Below are 18,580 nucleotides of genomic sequence, written 5' to 3'. Positions count from 1 at the left end.
TACTTGGCTCCCATGTATGTTTTTGAACTACTTGTTTTTAATAAAACGCCGAAGTCTAGTCTAAACGACCTACAGTTTCTGTGTGATCTTTGACAAGCTCGTTTCCCACAGCAGGGCCCCTTGGGTTTGGCATTCGCCTTAACCTCAACACCAGGGGAATATTCCACAAGGTGGCGATGCAGGACTCATTCCCCTTTGACGTTAAGTGATGAGTCTGCAGGTAGAGTTGCTTGACTAAGGAGGCAATCATACAACTAAATTAAAGTCTGCTCCAAAGGCTCACTCTCATTTCCTGTAATCAGGGTTGCATTTCACGAAGGGGCCATGACTCAAGCAAGTAAATGAGACTGTGACGACCACACACAAAGGTTACCTTTACCAAGGTGAGCCGTCGTAAAGGTCGAAGCTGGGGACTTGAGAGCAGGGGAGATTTCCATTTTCCTTTGTTGGTGTGACACACACAAGTGGTCTGATTGGTAGGGTTTCCCATTTCATTATTGTGGTACAATCCTCTGGCCCTATTAAACCTAAAGCAAAAAGTAGCATGTGGCTGTAATGAGCAGACAGCAGACAGGTGATATCATCAACAGGAGTGAGTAACAGCTAAACAAGAACTGTCACAATTTGGTAATGTCCAGTCAATTTCCCCGTCTAGTCAGCCAGACCTTCTTGGAAAACAGTTCTCCAGTTTTCTTTGCTTTGAGAGTGAAGCTCTATGACGTCTCTAAGAGACTTATCATGCTCCTCCTTTGGCGCCCGACCAAATGGTTTCCTTTCTTCCGGTCAGCCTCACAGATGAATTCCTTTACTGTAAAAAGCTAAAAGTCCCGTGAGAGACCCCCTGCTTACATCACCACTGCTGCCTCCGGTTCTGTCTCCCCAATTCTTTTTTTACTGTGCTGACATCAAAAACATCCCACTGAGAAAGACCCGTTATAGATTGTGAATCATGAGAAGAGGCTCCCTGCGGTCACGTTTATCAATTAAGTGATTGTAATCAGTCTCATTTGAAATTCAATGTGGTGTATGAGTGAGAGTGAGACTGTGTTTGTGCGCTAATTTCAACTGTCCAGTAATGTCAAACAGATGTAGTCTGCAGCTTTATAATCAACCACAGATGGGGGTTCAGACTGGTATAGGTCCGGGCTGATTGTGTGACATTACAGTAGTCTGTGATACAATACGGTGACCAATGTCTGAGCACTATTAAGTAACATGTCAGGTTTAGTAAGCATGTGACACACACACGGTTTTCTGTGATCCCAATCACTGACAGACAAAATGTCATACACACTTTCACCCAGAATTGCGTAGTCATACATACACACACACAATCCTCTTTCTCTGTCTCTCTCACCATACACGCACACACACACACACACACACACGCACGCACAAGAAGACTTCTTTACCCAGGTGCAGAGTCCCACACCTGTTGTAGCAGCTCTCTGTAATTAGCTCAACACAATTATCATTGGTGGATGGAGGGGAGTGGAGAGTGAAGACAATGGTGCAGTCATTCTCTCCCTATCATCTCCTTCTCTCTCTCCCTGCTGTCGAGTAATGAAAGATTCTTCCCTTCTTCAAAGAAACGGAGTTTCCTACAAAACAGCTGAGTCAGAGGAGAAAAGAAAGAAGGATGAAAAGAAAAGGAGAACAGTAGGGAGGTGAGCGCGGTAATGCAATGCTGCCGGTGTGAGGCCCAGTGGACCACAGTGATTGTGTTCATTGTTGTTCCACACAGGAGTCATTTTCAGGAACCAGAAAGGGCCCATGGCTCTCACACTTTACACTAACAGCTACAACCTGGAACGGCCTCAGTATCGGTTTGTGATCTGGTAACACTTTACCTGAGCCCTGCGTCATCCTAAAGCCCGAAGTATAAGGAGGTTTTTCAAGTCGTACGTCAGGGGAAAGGGCAGAATGCCATGACTGTAGGGCCACTGACGGAGGTTGTGACATGTTTTATCAGGAAATCGGGGAGGAACGTGTGAGGGGTCCAAAGGCGTCATCATTACCAAATATTACAGAATCTGGTCTCTAATACCAGTAGGGACCTTCATTATGGGGGGCAATATTAGTCTGGCTCCAAAGAAAAACAGCTCCATTTTTTATTTTGGGTCTTGAAAATATGATAATATATGAGTCAGCTCAAGTCTGAAACGAAGTGAGAGTGGAACAATGTGCATGACTCCGGGCTAAGTCGGGTGTTAAGGCTAGTCGGGAAACAAGGGAGCAGGGGAATCTCTGTTAAGTCACAGACAGAAAAAAACACAGACTGGGGGTGTAGGAATCTGCGACTGTGAGAGGTTTGAGATGAGTGGTGAGAAGGTCAGAGGTGCCGGGAGGGAAATCAGTCAGAGGCAGACAAACGACAGATTGTTGCTGAGGTTGGAGATGAGGAGACTCCTGGTTGAAATGGACAGCGGGGCCTCAGTGAGATGACTAAAAGGCCGAGAGAAAAGCCTTGGTCCACCTCAAGGGGCAGATCTGTTTTCCTGGTTACGTCACCCGAACGTGAAATGCACACATAAACACACACATTTCCTTTTTTCTTGGTGCACACATGCATGTCCCTTCACACAAATGCACACAGGCCCAAGCAGGGATATGAAAGAAGCCCTGTGAGGTCAGATCCACCGTGCTGAGGCTGTCCACTGTTAGTAGGACTAGCCAGCTAAGCCTCACAGTCTCACTGGCAGCTACAACCACCACCACCAACCACTGTACCCTGACTTGCCCTGCCCTGCCCTGCCCCGGCCTTCTCTCCACTGGCGGCTGTCTGTCCTGGCCCGCTGCTGCTGGTTCTCCGGGGCAGCGGAGCGTTAATGTGTGTGCTGTTCAATTTGGAACAAAGCCAGTTCCCCCAATTTGTGACTGGTGGTCTTTTCCTCTTTTACAAAATGTCCTCATCTACCTTTTCCCTCCTTTCCTCTTCTTTCTTCCCATTTTCCTGCTCTCTCTCTCTGTCGCTCTCGCTCAGTATGTTTCTCTCGGGCCGGGGGGCCTGTGGGCCTGTGGGCAGGGGCCTTATTCCATCAGCCTGGGGCTTCTGTCAGAGGCTTGTTCCATTTTGCGTCATGGTGTTGACTGAGCGGACCCCACACTTAACTCCCATAGAGCTATGGGGTTGGGCAGCAGGGCAGCCGGCGCGGGCTAACGCGGCCCGTGTTCAGCGTGGTAATCTGATGGCCGTGTTTATTTTATGCTGCTCTCCTTTGATGGAGCAGAAAAAGTCTTTGGGCTTTTTGTTTCAGCACTTTCACTGCCAGGTCAGAGGTGCTCGCCGTGGTTACGCTCAGGAAGAATAATATTTGCCCTTATATTCGCTCCAAACAGGCTTTTTTCCATATTAGTGTCAGGGATACTCTCTGGGTTTCTGCCTTCCACTGATTCGGCACATTGGAGGTGAAGGGTGGTGGGGGACCGCACCTCAAATGGATCGCTCCCCGGAGGATAACAAGGGTGTTCCATAGGTCGTCCCGGGGGCCGGTTCCTATACCCCTGAGTGAACCCCCGTCACACTCAGCTGCAGACCTGAGAGACAACCCTGCAGCCATATATATAGGTCCCTGTAGTGAAGGAAAACACACACATAAACACATGAAAACACTCTCCCTCCTGCTTGGCTGCCCCAGGCTCCACCTCAGCTGTCAGTCGTCCAAACCTCCCAGGGGTTCTCTTTAATGGAGTTACCAAAAAAACAGAGTTACCTCTCCTTGTCTGCCTGTGCCATTTACTGCCTCACCTCAAAACTCACACACCCACCTACTGCCTTGTGTCAGCTGTTTCAGATGGGTCGAAAAGCCAGCGAACCGCACAAAGTCATGAGGTTTTGACCTAAACGTACAAGAGAGAAGCAAAACTGTCCACGTTCACTGGATCGAATTCTGACCCCAATTTGTTCTGCACAACCACACCATGAAGTACAAATAAAGTCTCATGTATTGCCCCTCACAATGTTCTGCACTTACTGTATCTCTATATTTACAATGTTGATCTGACCTGGGAAAGAGTTCCCAGAGTGGCGACTTACAGGACTTGCTTTGTCATGCTCTTTACTTTGAAGATTAATCACAACGTAGCTTTAGAGAGAAGAAGCCCAGACTGTGGCTGGAATATTATTTACATATCTCATTTTTGTTGTTGTAATTGGCCAAGGTCTTTGCTGTGATCATGATATTACAGAAATGAATCTCTGTCACACATATATAAGACACCCTGGGGAGTTTTATATGGATAATGTTTCATTCCCTTCTGGGTTGTTCATTATTTATGATCTGAACACAAAAAAGACTGGGTTATGGCCAGATTGGAACATTAAGCACACATGCACGCACACACACACACACACACACACACACACCCCCGGCATGCATAAACAGAAATTAGATCACCATCAACCTACTTCTACATCTCGTATCTCTTTATTGGAGATGAACAGAAAACCACGTGCAGGAAGGACTGTTTACACTTCCTGCTCTCCTCCATATATCCTATTATCCACCTTTCTGTTCTAACACATTAGACATGTTTCTGGCCTCCCCTGTGACTGTGAGGTATGTGCTTACTCACAGATGAAGGAGCCTACACTCTGATGTAATCCAGGGCAAACAGGGAAACGAGGGGGCGGGCGGGGGCGGCTACCCTGGTGGTAGGTAATCCAATCCCTCCTGGCGTAATCTAGCAGCTCAAAACAATTACAAACCGGCTGCCCCCAAACCAGCACTGCCAGTAAGACAAAAGGGATGTGGCCTTTGCTTGTTGATGCTGATTTGAAGTCAGATTTAGTAGTTCACTACAGAGGGGAAGATAATCTGGATCAGGGTTTGGCAATGCTGTTTCAAACTGAGTTTGAAAGCCTCTGTAGATGGTACAGTGTGGGAGACAGTAGAAAAGCCGTGTCAATGAGTCATAAAGAGGTGATGTCAGTCAAACGCAAAGATTCACCAGCCAGAAATCTGCCTGTGAGACGTGTGTGTGTGTGTCCTCCTCTTCCCACTCACTGTCACCCAATCAGGGGCTGATTAAAGGGGTTCACCTTTCCTGTGACATGCCTCTATCTGTATCCCTCTTCCTGTCCACAGTTGCCCCTCGCTGTCGCCCAACACCCTTTAGATGGCTGTTTTAAGTCTCGCTATCTTCGTTCAGTCATTCTATTCCATAGCATCACTTATTTTTTCTTTCGCTGGTCATTGCCTCTTTTCTCCATGACCGTCTCACCTATCTCTCTCCAGTCATCCCATCTCATCCCATTATTTTCTCTCTTCGTGTGTCACCATCCCATCCTCGTCACCACTCTCGGCTTCCAAGGATAGCCTCTGTCGCTGTGTTTATTGTCTTAGTGTCAAACCTAGACCTATGTCTGTCCAGGCATCCTGTTCCATCGCCTCCCATCCCACTCTTTGTCGTCATCCCCTTCATTTCTCCCCAGTGATTGTACGTGCTTCTGTTGTTTCTGGGCTTTTAGTCCAGCCTGGTGCGGGGAATTTCCTTCTTATCGTTCAGAGGGCCATTCCTTGCATTCCTGGCATGCTTCCTGGCACTGCCGGGGGTCCAGCCAGATGCGAGGGCGTCTGTAATACAAGGCAGACGCTGAGGCCAATTGACACCATTCATAGATCCAGCGGTAACCTTCTGATGAGAATGGACAGTGTGATTGATGAACAGAAAGAGGATGAGGAGCCAGGGAGTAAAGGGAGGGGGACGTATGAAAAGACAGTGGGGTCAGTGGCGTAATGGCAATGTGTGTGAACTCTGTGCCAAAAATAGAACATTCTGAATAGCTTTCATTTTTAAGTCCTTGACTCACAGACTGTTATTGATAAAAGAAGACATGTAAGGCATCTAAACATCTCCCGACAGAGCAGTTTGTGGATAATTTGGAACAGCAGGGGGTCAAAGTGCACATAAACATTGGGAACAAGAATAGACAGATTAAAATAACTTTCATGTCATTCTTCTTAGTCACAGCCCTCCGAGGATAAAGGTGGTTCTCTAACTGCACACTAAACAAAGCTTTTGTAAAAAGGTCAGGAAAATAAAAGTGGAGAGACGTCGGGGCTGTGACAGGCCGTACCGATGTACAAGTAAAAGATGGCCGTCAAACCTGTCAGCTCGAGATAATGATAACGGTGGTTACAAAGAATGCACGCAAACACATTACTTCCATATCTTGCTATCCTTATTCCTGAGATAAGATGGAATGCGCAAGAAGGATGAGGGATAGATAAGTCCACAGTTTATAAAAAAATGTGCATTTATACTTCATTCCACAAGCGAATGCAAAAGAAAGAAATAAAGAATACTGCAATATGACAACAACTGCAGAAACTTCAATCTAAAGAAGGAAGACAGTGTATCTTCTGTGCCGTGTTTGCACCGCTTTGAGTCAAATTCGCTTCAAACCAAAGTTGACATTTCAGTGAACTTGAGGTCCGCCTTCCCTCCCTGTGCGGTCAAAGCAGAGCCTACTGAATGTGAAGAGAAGTCTTTCTGATTTCCAAACATTTTCAAATGCACTCTGTCTCCAAACTGTTGTACTCAGCTCCCTTCCCGATGTCCGTACAGTGTTTCAAAACATAAACAGTGACAACATGCGGATATGAAATTTCCTTTCCTGTGTTTGCTCTTGATGAAATTTACACACTCTGCAGGGCTGACGCACAGGAAGTGGTCGGCAGAACGACGGTAGAATCATACCAGCTGCTCATGTGTGCTGTTATAAATTGTGTTATCTGCTATCATTGTTGTAGGGGGTTGATTTACGATTGTCAGCGTGTAATGAGCGTTAATTTAATGAATGGCAAGTGATGAAGAGGCCTGATGTGCGTCAGCATTCACAGACATGTCAGGTTCAAGGGGGGCAGAGGGTTATAAATTGAGTTAAAAGTTGGGATTAACTGTCTAACAGACGTAAGCATATGTGTGTTTGTGTGTATGTCCATCTGTCTACAAAAGGGCATGCCCCCCCCCCCCCCCCCCCCCACCCATGTGAGTGAGGTCACGTTGACAAAGTCACTCATAGGGCAAACTGCAACGTCACACAAGTGCTCTTCCTTTTGTATTCCCGCTCCCCTCACTCTTTCCCCTGCGTCTCTCCAGACCCTGCTGCCTCCTTACACACACACACACACACACACACACACACTTTCCCGTCTCCCCTGCATTTGTCAGCAGCTCTCAGCTTCCGTAGAATAACACGACAACAGACTCAGTGTGTGGCTGACGCAGACGCACGGCGCGCTGGCAAGTAGTGGTCAGCTCTGATACAGTATACATCACTCACACACAAAACACGGAGACGATGTAAGACTGACAAAGAGACAGGGAATGCACAAATAATGTCTCTGGGATAACTATTCTGCACGCTGAAGAATGCACCAGAAATGGGACCTTCACTTTATCTCTCTAATCTTTTACTTCTCCTTACAGGAATACTGATGCAGAGATATTGCAGCCAAGTGATAAAAATAATTCACTGCTTGATTACATCAGCTTTGATTGTTTAAAGCTTGAACTGTTTATGTTTCATTGATCCTCCTGCGCACCAGACTGCACCTGAGAAATCAACAGAGGGATGTGAAGTGGAGGTGAGTGAGTGTGTGAAAGAGAAAGTAAGAGGGAACCTGAGGGGAAGCACTTTGAAAGGAGGAAGAGATGGAGCGAGCGAGAAGGATGCAGACAGGACACGCAATGACAGAGGAGGAAAGAATGTTTAGGGCGACTGAGAATGGCGGTGAGAGGAACGGGAGCTCTGAGACAGGCCTGGGCTCTCCGGTGTATTAACACTAGTCTGAGATGGAGGGAGCGAGCAGGGTAGATGGAAAGAGTGTTTGCACAGTAAAAAGTTCCTTTTGCGTGGGTTGCTTGCTTCCCGCCCCCCCCCCTCTCTCTCTCTCCTTCCTCTTCTCCTTCTCACAGTCTGTCTGTGACCTATTGCTTCAACTAGTTCATTCAGAGATTTCCTCACTGGCAGACGCAAAACTGTGAGCGAAGCAGGTGAGCCACGCAGAGTCAGAAAGGGAGAGGGTTTCGGCTGACTCTCGCTGTTAGACATGCACACACACACACACACACACACACACACACACACAAACATACATGCATACACACACACACACACTGTGTCCTGTCACATACCATAGAGTTTGGTTTCCAAACAAAATGAGCCTCGTAAATGTGTGTTTAATAGAGAGCTGATTTAAACATTTTGCTCCCCCAAGTTTCTGCCGGGAGAGACGTTTGCCTCATGCTCTTCCTTTCATCCCTGCATCCTGCCCTTTGCTCGGCTCCGTGAGCTGAGCGAGTGGAGGAAACCTGCAATAATGATGCTGGTTAATGTCCCTCTTTAACGGTCTAATAAAAAGGAAAAACAACAGATGCACAACAGCCATATCTGCTCCCACTGGGCCGCTCACATGGAATAGGAAGAGAGCAATTGACGCGCATAATTTGTAAATCACGTCCATGGGGAGTTTTTCTCAACTAAAGTCTCGCCAGAGGAGGGGAGATGAAGGGGGCTTGAGAGGAGCGTCCCTTCTCATAGATCCATTTGAAAGAGGACAACAGCACTTTAACACCGATCCCCAACAGTGAGAAAGAGAGAGTCATAGACGTCACTTTATTGCAGCCCCCTCCTGTGTGTCACTATTTCTCCCCCCCCCCCTGAACTATTAACACACTCACTTGCTCTCTGACGTAGGTTGAAGTAACGGGGCAAGCTGGGGGGGGGAGAAGTGGATGGGGGGGGGGGGGGGGGGGGGGCGGTGGGTAGCAAGTTAGGGTACGGTTACCATGACGATTCCCCAGATAGGATACCCAGCCGGAGACACACACTTGGCAGCGAGCTGGAGAGAATGAATGGGGGACAGAATGACGGAGAAGAGAGGAAGAAGAGGAAGTGGTGGAGGTCATGGGTAAACTTGAAAGTGTCCTGTTATAGGAGAGTAAATATTAACAGTAAAAGGTCGGACCTTTGGTTTTCCCTTTGAATGTAATCTTTGCATCTGTTTACTCAGGCCTTGCTGGAATTCCCTAGAGGAAATGAGGGTGCAACATGAAAATTATGAATTTATTACTACTCCTTCTCCCATAATCCCTTTTACCATCGGAGCAGTGTTACGTCACAGCCAACAAATTCACTGTTTACATATGAGACTCTGAGGTAAGCAGAACACGGGAGTTAACCCTAAAATCCACAAGACTACTTTATCACCCACCTGGACATGGAAATTAACCCAAGGCTGCAAACGTCTATGGGAAAACCCGCATGATCCGATTTGGCTGATGTTTCATAATCAAACTACACAACCATGATCACACAAGTACACAGTGAAGAAAAATTCCCAACGTAAAAAAACCCATTCATGCTCAATCGCTTCCTTGACAGATAAATAAACTATGAAGATTACACAAATATTTATTCTGAATTTGTTTGAATCAAACTTTTTAAAGTGACTCTGGTAAAAACCAATGAATCGAGCAACTGTGCGAATTAACAGCCGGGCAAAAGGTGAGCGAAGAGTGTGAGGCATTCAAATGATTTGAAGCCTGTGTAATAATGTGTGAATACATGCCATGGCACACAGGAAACCTAGTGTAAAGCATGACCGAATTGAGTGAAGCTTGTGTGAGTAAAGTTTGTCTGGCAGCGTGGCCTGGCAGGCCCTGTCACAGGTTCCCCTTCCTCTCTGATGTCTTTGAGGTCGTAGTCTGAGTGTCTCACTCTGTTTCTCCTCCTATGGTGGTTTACACAGATTGGTGATGTAATGGGTAGCATATGAAGGCCACACACAAACACACAGACGCACACACAAACACTGATGCTCATGCACGTTATACAGACACCGCACTTATACCACCACACCACCCATAATTACACACATACACTGTACGCACACCCATTCACACAAACCCTGGATTCCCCCTTTTCCAACAGGCATGCACCAGTGTGTGCTTGCTCTCTCACACACAAACACAAAAAGTCTAAACAAAGATACATGACCCTTTTGATTTTTGCACACTAACATCCATGTACGTGCGCACACCCACAGACGCGCACACTTAAAGGGCACCCACCCGGTGTCATAGTGTGTGAGTGATCAGCGCTGGCGGATGGCCTAACAGAAGACTGTGTGCTTCAGAACCACCCAGGAGACCCCCATCATGAGAGGCAGCCCATAGGGAACGAAGGAGAGTGACTAACATCACTTTTTCTTTTCTTCTTTCCCCAGCTGTGTCTTCAAACGGCCCTTTGATGTGGGAAATTAAAAAGAGCGAGTGTGTCAATATCTCCCTACGTCCAACCTCACTCATCTATTTCCTCTCCTCCTTCTCCTGCTTTTCTTCTCTACTGTTGACCGGAGAAAACAGTATGGCCCCTTTTCACCACAACAACTCTACCACCCACTCGCAGCCACCGGGCCCTCATCATTTGGACTGTGTTTGTTTGTCTGTGTAGGCCCGCCACTGGACTGGCAACTCTGTGTGTATACGTGTATATGTGTATGAGTGTGCGACTGTGCGCATACAAGGCCCACCACTAATTATTTTCTAACCACACATGAGTGTATGTCTGCGAATGAGGGTCTCCTAATCTCACACCCAGACTCAAAAAACGCTTTTTTCCTTTTCAGTGGTCTCTCTCTCACTCTCTCTTTCCCTTTGTGTGTGTGTGTGTGTCTGTATTGACTGTATGTCAGAAGTGGACGTAGTCACCGTGATGTAGTCACCCATTGGTGTGTGGACTACCGTTTTGAAGTCTTGAGTTCGGCATTTTGGCCGTCGCCATCTTGGTTTTTTGTCCGTTGACATCTTTTTCTTTTGTCACCAGAGTTGACAAGAGAGGGTGGAGCTAAGTACAACCTCACCCTGAATAAGACAATAAGACAATGTAAAATGTTACAATGAACTTCCATGAACTGAAAACACTTTGTGAAAGGGTTAAAGTTCTAAGACAAAAACACGGACAACTCCAAGACCAGACAACGCCGTGGCAGCGACCTGTCAATCACAAGGTAGCCACGCCCTAAAACATAGCCTGCTTTATTTCCTATTTTACTCTAAATGGGAACATAACTTACTAAAGGAACATCATGCTGTATTTAAGGAGACCTGAAACAAGTGACCGAGACCATAAACTCATGTTAACAGTTTGAGGTAATAAATCAAGTGAGAAGAAGAGTCATTTTCTCTATTGACTTCTATACGATCGGATTTATTTTTGCTACCAGAGGAGTTGCCCCCTGCTGGATATTAGAAAGAATGCAGGTTTAAGGGACTTCTATATTAGCTTCACTTTTTGGACCTGGAGGTTGCCGCCTGGTATGTAGTCAGTTTTCCATCCAAATGAAACACAAATTTTCAGAAAATCGGCATTACAAACTGCATGTGCACGTCTCTACTGTTGGGCAAATATTAAGGCTTGGTTCATTGAGATAAGCAGTACTTGGAGCTGATTCCCATGATGTCAGGTGCAGGACTATTGATGAAGAAGAGGGTGCAACGCGATGACGCAATTAAAGGCCAGTCAAACTTAAAATGGTGGGGAAAAATGTTATGTTTTTTTAATAATTGATTTGAGGAAGGTTTACATTCTCCTTCACGTTCCACAGAGATCTGATGTTACGTTCTACTGCCGTTTTTCCCCTTTCACCCAATTTTGAGCGTTTTCACTCAGTTTTTCACAGGTGGATGGAAACACACCTATTGACTTCCTTTTGATTTACAGTGTACAGTATGATGCATCAACTGTCCCCTTGTGATGCCTGGAAACTCATTTTTGCCCTTTGCAACAGTAGGCCACGCTTTACTGCACCTGACTGAGTGTTTCCAGGCTGCCCCACTCTACTTGCGTGTGTGTGCGAGTGTGTGTGAAAAAGAGAGCGTTTGTGAGAAATCCTGTTGATGTGTGTACAGTACACTGTTATGTGTTTGCATGTTTCTGAGCGAGAAAGCATCTTTTTGGTGTGTTTTGTTTCAATAGAGCAGCATGTTTCATTATGACACAGCGTATGTTGTGTGAGTGCATCCAAGTGCATGTTTTGTGTGTGTGTGTGTGTGTGTGTTTTGTGTTGACCCCACCAACCACCTCCCACCCCTCAAGTGTGTGTGTCTGTGTTAATGTCCTGTGGTGTGTGTGTATATAGATATAACTATAACTATAACTATATATATATATATATATATATATATATATATTAGTGTGTGTGTGTCCGCTCACTGTTTCTATGCAACACTTTCAGAGGCCCCTTCTGGTCTGGACAACACCTCTCTCCTGCTCCTATCCGTCTCTCACTCCTCACTCTTTCCTTCACCCTGGAGAGGGAGAGAAGGAGTGAAAAAAAGAGAAGGAGGTGGGTGGGGGGGCAGTGGAAATAACAGGCTGCTGTCTCAGGAGGGGCTCTGAAAAAAAAGAGCAAGGGGTGAGAAAAGGAGGGAGAGAAATATGGGGGGAGAAAAGGTGTTTGCTGTGTGTATTAGCTATGATACAGGGAATGTGGCATGTGTAACCTAAAAGAGCGCTGCCATAAATTAAATAACTCAGGCGAGAACACACTTTCTGTGACATTTCACCCTTGAACACGGCACACATCACCACAAGAAAAAGACAGGGCTCAAATAGATACATGGTTACATAAGATACGCTGATACACATGAAAACAATAGGCTTTTTAAAGTCTGCTGTGATAGAGAGAGGGAGAGAGGGGGGAAGAGATTTGGAGATGGAAAGATAAAAAAAAGAGGTAGATGGGACTGATTGGCGCAGGTAGCGGGATGCGACAGAGGAAGTGCTGGAGATAGGACAGGACGGGAGAAAGTGATAGAGGAAAGAAAAAAAAACAGGAAAAAAAAAACAACGGAACATTTTTTTTTAAGTTTCGCAAAGGGAGACGGGCAGCAGAGAGGGGAGGAGGAAAGAGAGAGAGAGAGAGAGAGAGAGAGAGAGAGAGAGAGGAGGGAGAGAAAGAGAGAGCGTGTGTCTGTGTGTATGCGTGTGTATGTGTGTGTGTGTGTGTGTGTGTTTTTATGAATGAAGTGAGTCACTGCGGATGTGTCATAGGCCCGACGTCTTTATAAAGGAAGTTTTAAACAAGCCTAAACACTTCACTGCGCGCAAAAATTGGACTTACCACACTCGCATCCCTCTCTCTGCCTCTCTGTTGCCTCTCTCTCTCCAAACTGTCCAAGTGTCTCTCTGTCTTCAGCACTCCATAAAGACTACAAGGACTCATCTCAAACTTTACCAAAGACAGAAAGTTTGATCACTTTTACCGTCCTTTTTCTGTGTGAGTGCTTCAGTCATCACTCTGCTCTCTCATTCATCCTCTCTCGTCCTGACAACTTTCCTCCTCGCTCTGACTGAAGAGTGCGAAGAAGAAACCGGAGCACGTGACAGTTTCCGGAGTTCAATTTATTTATTAATTTTCTATTTATTTATTTATCCACCGTTTGTTTGCTGGTTGACCTATCCCTTGGATCCGAACCAAATATGAAATGTAAGTGTTTGTATGAGTGTGCTTTTCTAATTTCTTTATTGTAGTTTCTTTGTACATGTTATATTTTATTTCTAAATGTTATTGTTACTGTTACTAGATATTTGATCGTTTATATAGGCTTTGCTACAGGCTCAATTTAATTATTTATTCAGATTAAATTCTAAACAATTGACTCACAAATGACTGAACATTCAGAATGGACAACTTTATTCTCTGGTGATCCCTAAACTGCAAAAGTTACACTAGGACATGGAGATGCTCCTGCAGTGTTATTTTGGCTGTGATTCTTGTGGGTTCACCTGTAATTATCAAGCATTCATCATTTCAACACCACTGTGGTTTCCTTTTCATACTTAGTCTACCTTGTATTTGAACTTGAAAGGAAAAAGAATGAATGAGCTTACTGTTAGAGAGTTGCCTTGGCTGGGTCCATATAATTTATACCACCAACTCATGTACCTATCCAGTTGCAGGTGTGACAATCAGCAGCATTCATTGCAGTTGCTTATGGTAAAGGAGTGATTGTGATATTCAGTGTCAAAGCCCGGCTTTTTAATGATTTAATGATTTGCATTCAGCCTGTGTAAACACGACTCTGACACTGTAGCTCTTGAGGATCCCTCTGCCAAGTCTGGAGCTATTGTTTATATTATGGTGCAGTATCTTCCCCTGGAGCTGACAGCCGTGGCCTGAGGTCATTATCATTATAGCGAGATGACAGCGCCTCTCCACTTATTGCTTCCGTTTTGTTCTACCCCTGCAGTGCTGCTCGACTCCTCCTCGTCGCTCCTCTTCTCGCTGCTATTGGCTCAGCTGCCCGTGTTCACGAATGCCTCTCCAGTACCACAGCGGCGGCCCACTGACTTGGACAAACTGTCCAATCAGACCAAAAATCTAATGAAGCTCACCCAAGAACTGCTGGTAAGTGAAGATGCCGTCATGGTGATTGCCAATCACAACTATTGATTGAAGGCGAGGCTAATGAGGCTGATTGAATTGTTAGTGTGATTGTGGAAGAGGATGCACAACCTGTCTTGATTGATCTCTGTCTAATTGGATTGAGGTGCTAATGTTACCTTTCAGTTTGGGTAACAGCACTAACTTTGCACCGTGCACAAACTACACTAGGTGTGCTCAGGTCCTCACTTTGACTTAAGCTGCTTTCATTGGTGACAGACTGGCTGCATGCTCAGATCAGAGCAGCTGAAAGCCTCAGGGGAGATTTGACTCAGTGATCTCACTTTTAATCCACACTGGACTCTGTAGGGAGGGGAGGTCTGACTCAGCAACCTCCTGGTCTGCCTGCTCACCTGACTGGTGGCAGTAAGATTGGTGGCCATGCAGGCCAGTGAAGGTGCAATGAAATCAATATCAAGTTTTGTAGAATTAAGTAGAATAAAGACACATTTACAGTGATGGTCTTGCAGGATACGTGATGTAGTCAAGGGGTTAGAGAAACAAAACATTAAGTTCAAGGAATAAGTTCACCCATTAAGACTAATTTAGAACTACATATCAACACCTGCCTCCATCTAAGCTAAGCATACCATCTATGAAATAGTAGCAAAGTATATCACTTGCCTGTTTACATAGAAACATGTTTATGTTCTGCGGCTAGACTGTGGAGGATTGAGTTGGAGTTTTTTCTCCTATGAAATGTGCACCGTACTGACAACGCTGGCTCCAAATTTTATTTTGTTGACAGTCAAATAGGTAGGAAAATCAGATTTGAGAACTCGGCCAAGATTTGGCTTCAGCTGGTGATTGTGTATCAACAGCGTTTTAACAGGTGAAAAGAAAGCGGGATCATATCTGTGGATCTTCGGTTACACATGGCTGATCTAGATTCTATTTTTGCAATATGCAAATCTTTCAACTCTTTTGTTCATGGGGATAAAATCAAAAATAGCCACATACTCTCTCTAGTCTTGGCCAGTAGATATTGAAAGTGTGTGTGTGTGTGTGTGTGTGTGTGTGTGTGTGTGTGTGTGTGTGTGTGTGTGTGTGTGTGTGTGTGTGTGTGTGTGTGTGTTAGTTGCTTTAAAACAATGTTACAGGCCATTGTGTAGCAGAAGTCTGTAACCTGGGGTCCAGATGTGAACAGCAGCTTTATTAAAGGGTGATGGGGACAGTAGAAGACAGTGTTCGGTAACATGGAAGAATTATTTTTAATTTATTTCCTTATTGTGTGGAATTCCACTAAAGAGAGGAGAAAGTTAGGAAAGATAAATAGAACGGGAATCCATGGAAAGTCCCTGCAAAAAAGCAATGAAACTGATGCTTTAAGAGAGAAAAATGTGTGTGTGTCCACACATAGGTCGATATAAGTTTTCTGACGCAACTGTGTGTGTGTGTGTGTGTGTGTGTGTGTGTGTGTGTGTGTGTGTGTGTGTGTGTGTGTGTGTTTGCATGCATTCAGTATGGGTGCATATGTGTGCATGCATTTGTGTATGCATTTTTGTGGCTGTGTGTGTGTGTGTCTGTGTGCGTTGAGGGTTCTGTAAATAGTCATGGTTGTGTAGGTGCGGTGTTTAGTGTTTTGCTTTTGGTCGCCACAGCAAAGTGACTTGATAAAAATCTAAAAGATTTATCACATTCCAGTATTTGCATTCAGGAAGAAAAAGGTTGGATGCGAGGGTTCTGTCGGGTGAGGTCATGATCTGTGATAGAGAGAGCAAGAAAAGGAGAATAAGAGGGAGAATTAAAGGCTGAGAAAGATGGAGCAAAAACCACAAGAGATGAAGAGATCAGAGAGCCAACCAGATGACAAGGCAGTGGTGTATGTGTGTGCATGCATGCACATGTGCACGAGATGTTGCATGTGCTTGTGCACCTGGTGAGAGACACAGAGAGGGGGAGAGAGAGAGGAGAGGGTAAGGAAGCGAGGGATGGAAGGGGACAAAAGCAAACAGAGACAAAACATTGGACCACAAACATGAGTGAGCTCTTACGAAAGGCTGATGGAGAGACATGCGAGACAATGCGGCACATTCATCACTAAAAACATCAACACAAACAACTGGAGGCCAACAGTAGGGCACGGAAAACACTGCATAACAGGTTAAGGAAGCATTAAGCACACACAACCTGTTTACACAAAACATTTCTCAGCACTCATCATCCTAAAGTTGTTATGTTCCTCTACTGATTGGAAGTGACGCATGCCACATCAGTCATCTCCATGTATCCCCATTCATTACTAAATCAGGCATACATCTTTAATACTACTAATAAACAGCACAGCTGCCTTTTGTGAAGTAGAACTCTATTAACCTGCAGTCAGGTTGTTTATCCCCCTCTAGTGGCCACGATGGGAACTACATCCGCTCTCTGGACGCAGTTTATAACACAACTCTAGCTGGGCAGCGGTACTGCGTCATTCCCTCTTTTTATAGCTGTGACCCTGGAGTTTCCCTACAGTTCTGTGTTGTCTGTCCCACTTGGAGCTTTCTTAGTCATTGCATATGTTGTTATCCTCGCTCCCTGTAGAAAACATCCTGTGGGTTCAGGTCATTTGCTCTTATTGTTGACATTTGGGGAGGCTGAATGTGGGTGAACTCACACTGACCCGATCAACCACACTCCCCTCAGTGAGAGCTACTGTCTCTAAGCACAGAAAACAGTCATTCGATGGAGGTGCTGGACTAATACTTTCCTCATGTTGCCGTGACTTGTCTCAGGATGAGTTAAATAGCACCGATGCAAATTACTAACTGGCTGCTTTGCGTCTTGTTTTCTCTTTCAGAGGGAGCATGCATTTGACTCAGATGTGGAGCCCCACAGGTTCAGGTCTCTGCCAGAAATGAGCAACAGATCAGCCAATAACCTCAACAATCTTGAGGTAATGCTCTGATATTTGTATTCTGTATTTGTGTGTGACTCTCCGAGTGTGTGTATGCGTGTGCTTGTGAGGGTAGAGGGGCTTGTCTTGTTTCTATACACACAGTCACATCTTGCCACACCCATGCTAAGTGTGTCTGTGTTGTTTCCAGCTGAAGCCCACACTCTCACAGCTGCATGCTGACCTGAAGCTGTATGAGCACCACTTTGAGTGGCTGAACAAGGTTTCAAAGAAGCACCACCACCCTGCACTGCCCAAGCTGGTGGAGATGATCAGAGAAATGAAATCTCTCATCAATCTGCTGCACCGTCAGGTAAAGAGCTGAGTTTCCGATGTGTGATCATCAGGTGTCTTCAATGTTTAACTTGATGTTTATCCATTAACGTTTTAGCATACAAATGAATAAATTAATAGTTTTTCTAATCTGTCATCTCTGCTACAGATGCTGAGAGTCGAAGCACCAAGGCTGACTCAGGTGACCCCCTCCCTCCCCCCTCACCTCCCCTATCAGTTTGATGTCCTGCAGTCCAGCCATGAGCTTCTCCAACACTTCAAGCTCTTCTGTGATTGGGCATACCGAGCATTCATCAGCCTCAAGCCCAAAGTCACTGCAGCACAATGACGACCCGAGCTCATTCATTCTTTTCCTCTTAACTACATGGCGGCATAGCCAGTGAGGATACATGGAGCCCCGCCTCAGCCAAAGGGGAATTAGGACCATGTCAGTGTGCACTGTAGTCAACAGCATCCCTTAAGAGGCCAAATGTCAACCAATGACACTTGTGTTGAAGAATGTGTTTCCATCATAGCCAATAAGGATGTGATGTACTGCAGCCAGTTACAACCATCAAGATTCCCGTTAAAGCAAACTGCCAGTTTAACTATGATGATCATGTCACAATTCCCCAAACTGTCTCCTAAAGGCCTTGTTCATGACCATGTTATTTATATATTTATTTATTTATTGACTGTTGGTAATTTATTTGATTTTATTTATTTGAAGTTGTGTCACTCTCATCTTTGTTTCTGTATTAACGTGAATTTATTTGCCCACATCTCTGTAATCTTTCTTTTTGTCTTGTGTCTCACTGATCCTCAAGAAAAACACGGTAGCACTTCCTTACTTTTGTTTAAACTAACTTAATCTACTTTGCATTTGTGTATTTCTTTAGCCAATAATTCTTCCAGTAGATGTAGCACACATATGGGACAGCCAATGCTTTCACTATCTCTCACTTAC

At 45.2% G+C, this 18,580-nt stretch overlaps 1 protein-coding gene across 1 annotated transcript; it reads left to right on the top strand.

The window, feature by feature from the left end:
- Positions 1 to 13,492: 13,492 nt before the first annotated feature.
- On the top strand, positions 13,493 to 17,962 carry il11a (interleukin 11a). The gene is made up of 5 exons (XM_076109657.1): positions 13,493 to 13,499; positions 14,263 to 14,420; positions 17,245 to 17,340; positions 17,492 to 17,653; positions 17,783 to 17,962. The coding sequence occupies exons 1-5, from the start codon at positions 13,493 to 13,495 to the stop codon at positions 17,960 to 17,962; spliced, it is 603 nt and encodes a 200-aa protein (XP_075965772.1).
- Positions 17,963 to 18,580: the final 618 nt, after the last annotated feature.

Source organism: Anarhichas minor, unplaced genomic scaffold (genome assembly GCF_050575085.1).
Source record: "Anarhichas minor isolate MPS153535 unplaced genomic scaffold, ASM5057508v1 ptg000041l, whole genome shotgun sequence".
Lineage (NCBI taxonomy): Eukaryota > Metazoa > Chordata > Actinopteri > Perciformes > Anarhichadidae > Anarhichas > Anarhichas minor.
This window is presented reverse-complemented; position numbering and strand designations above follow the sequence as displayed.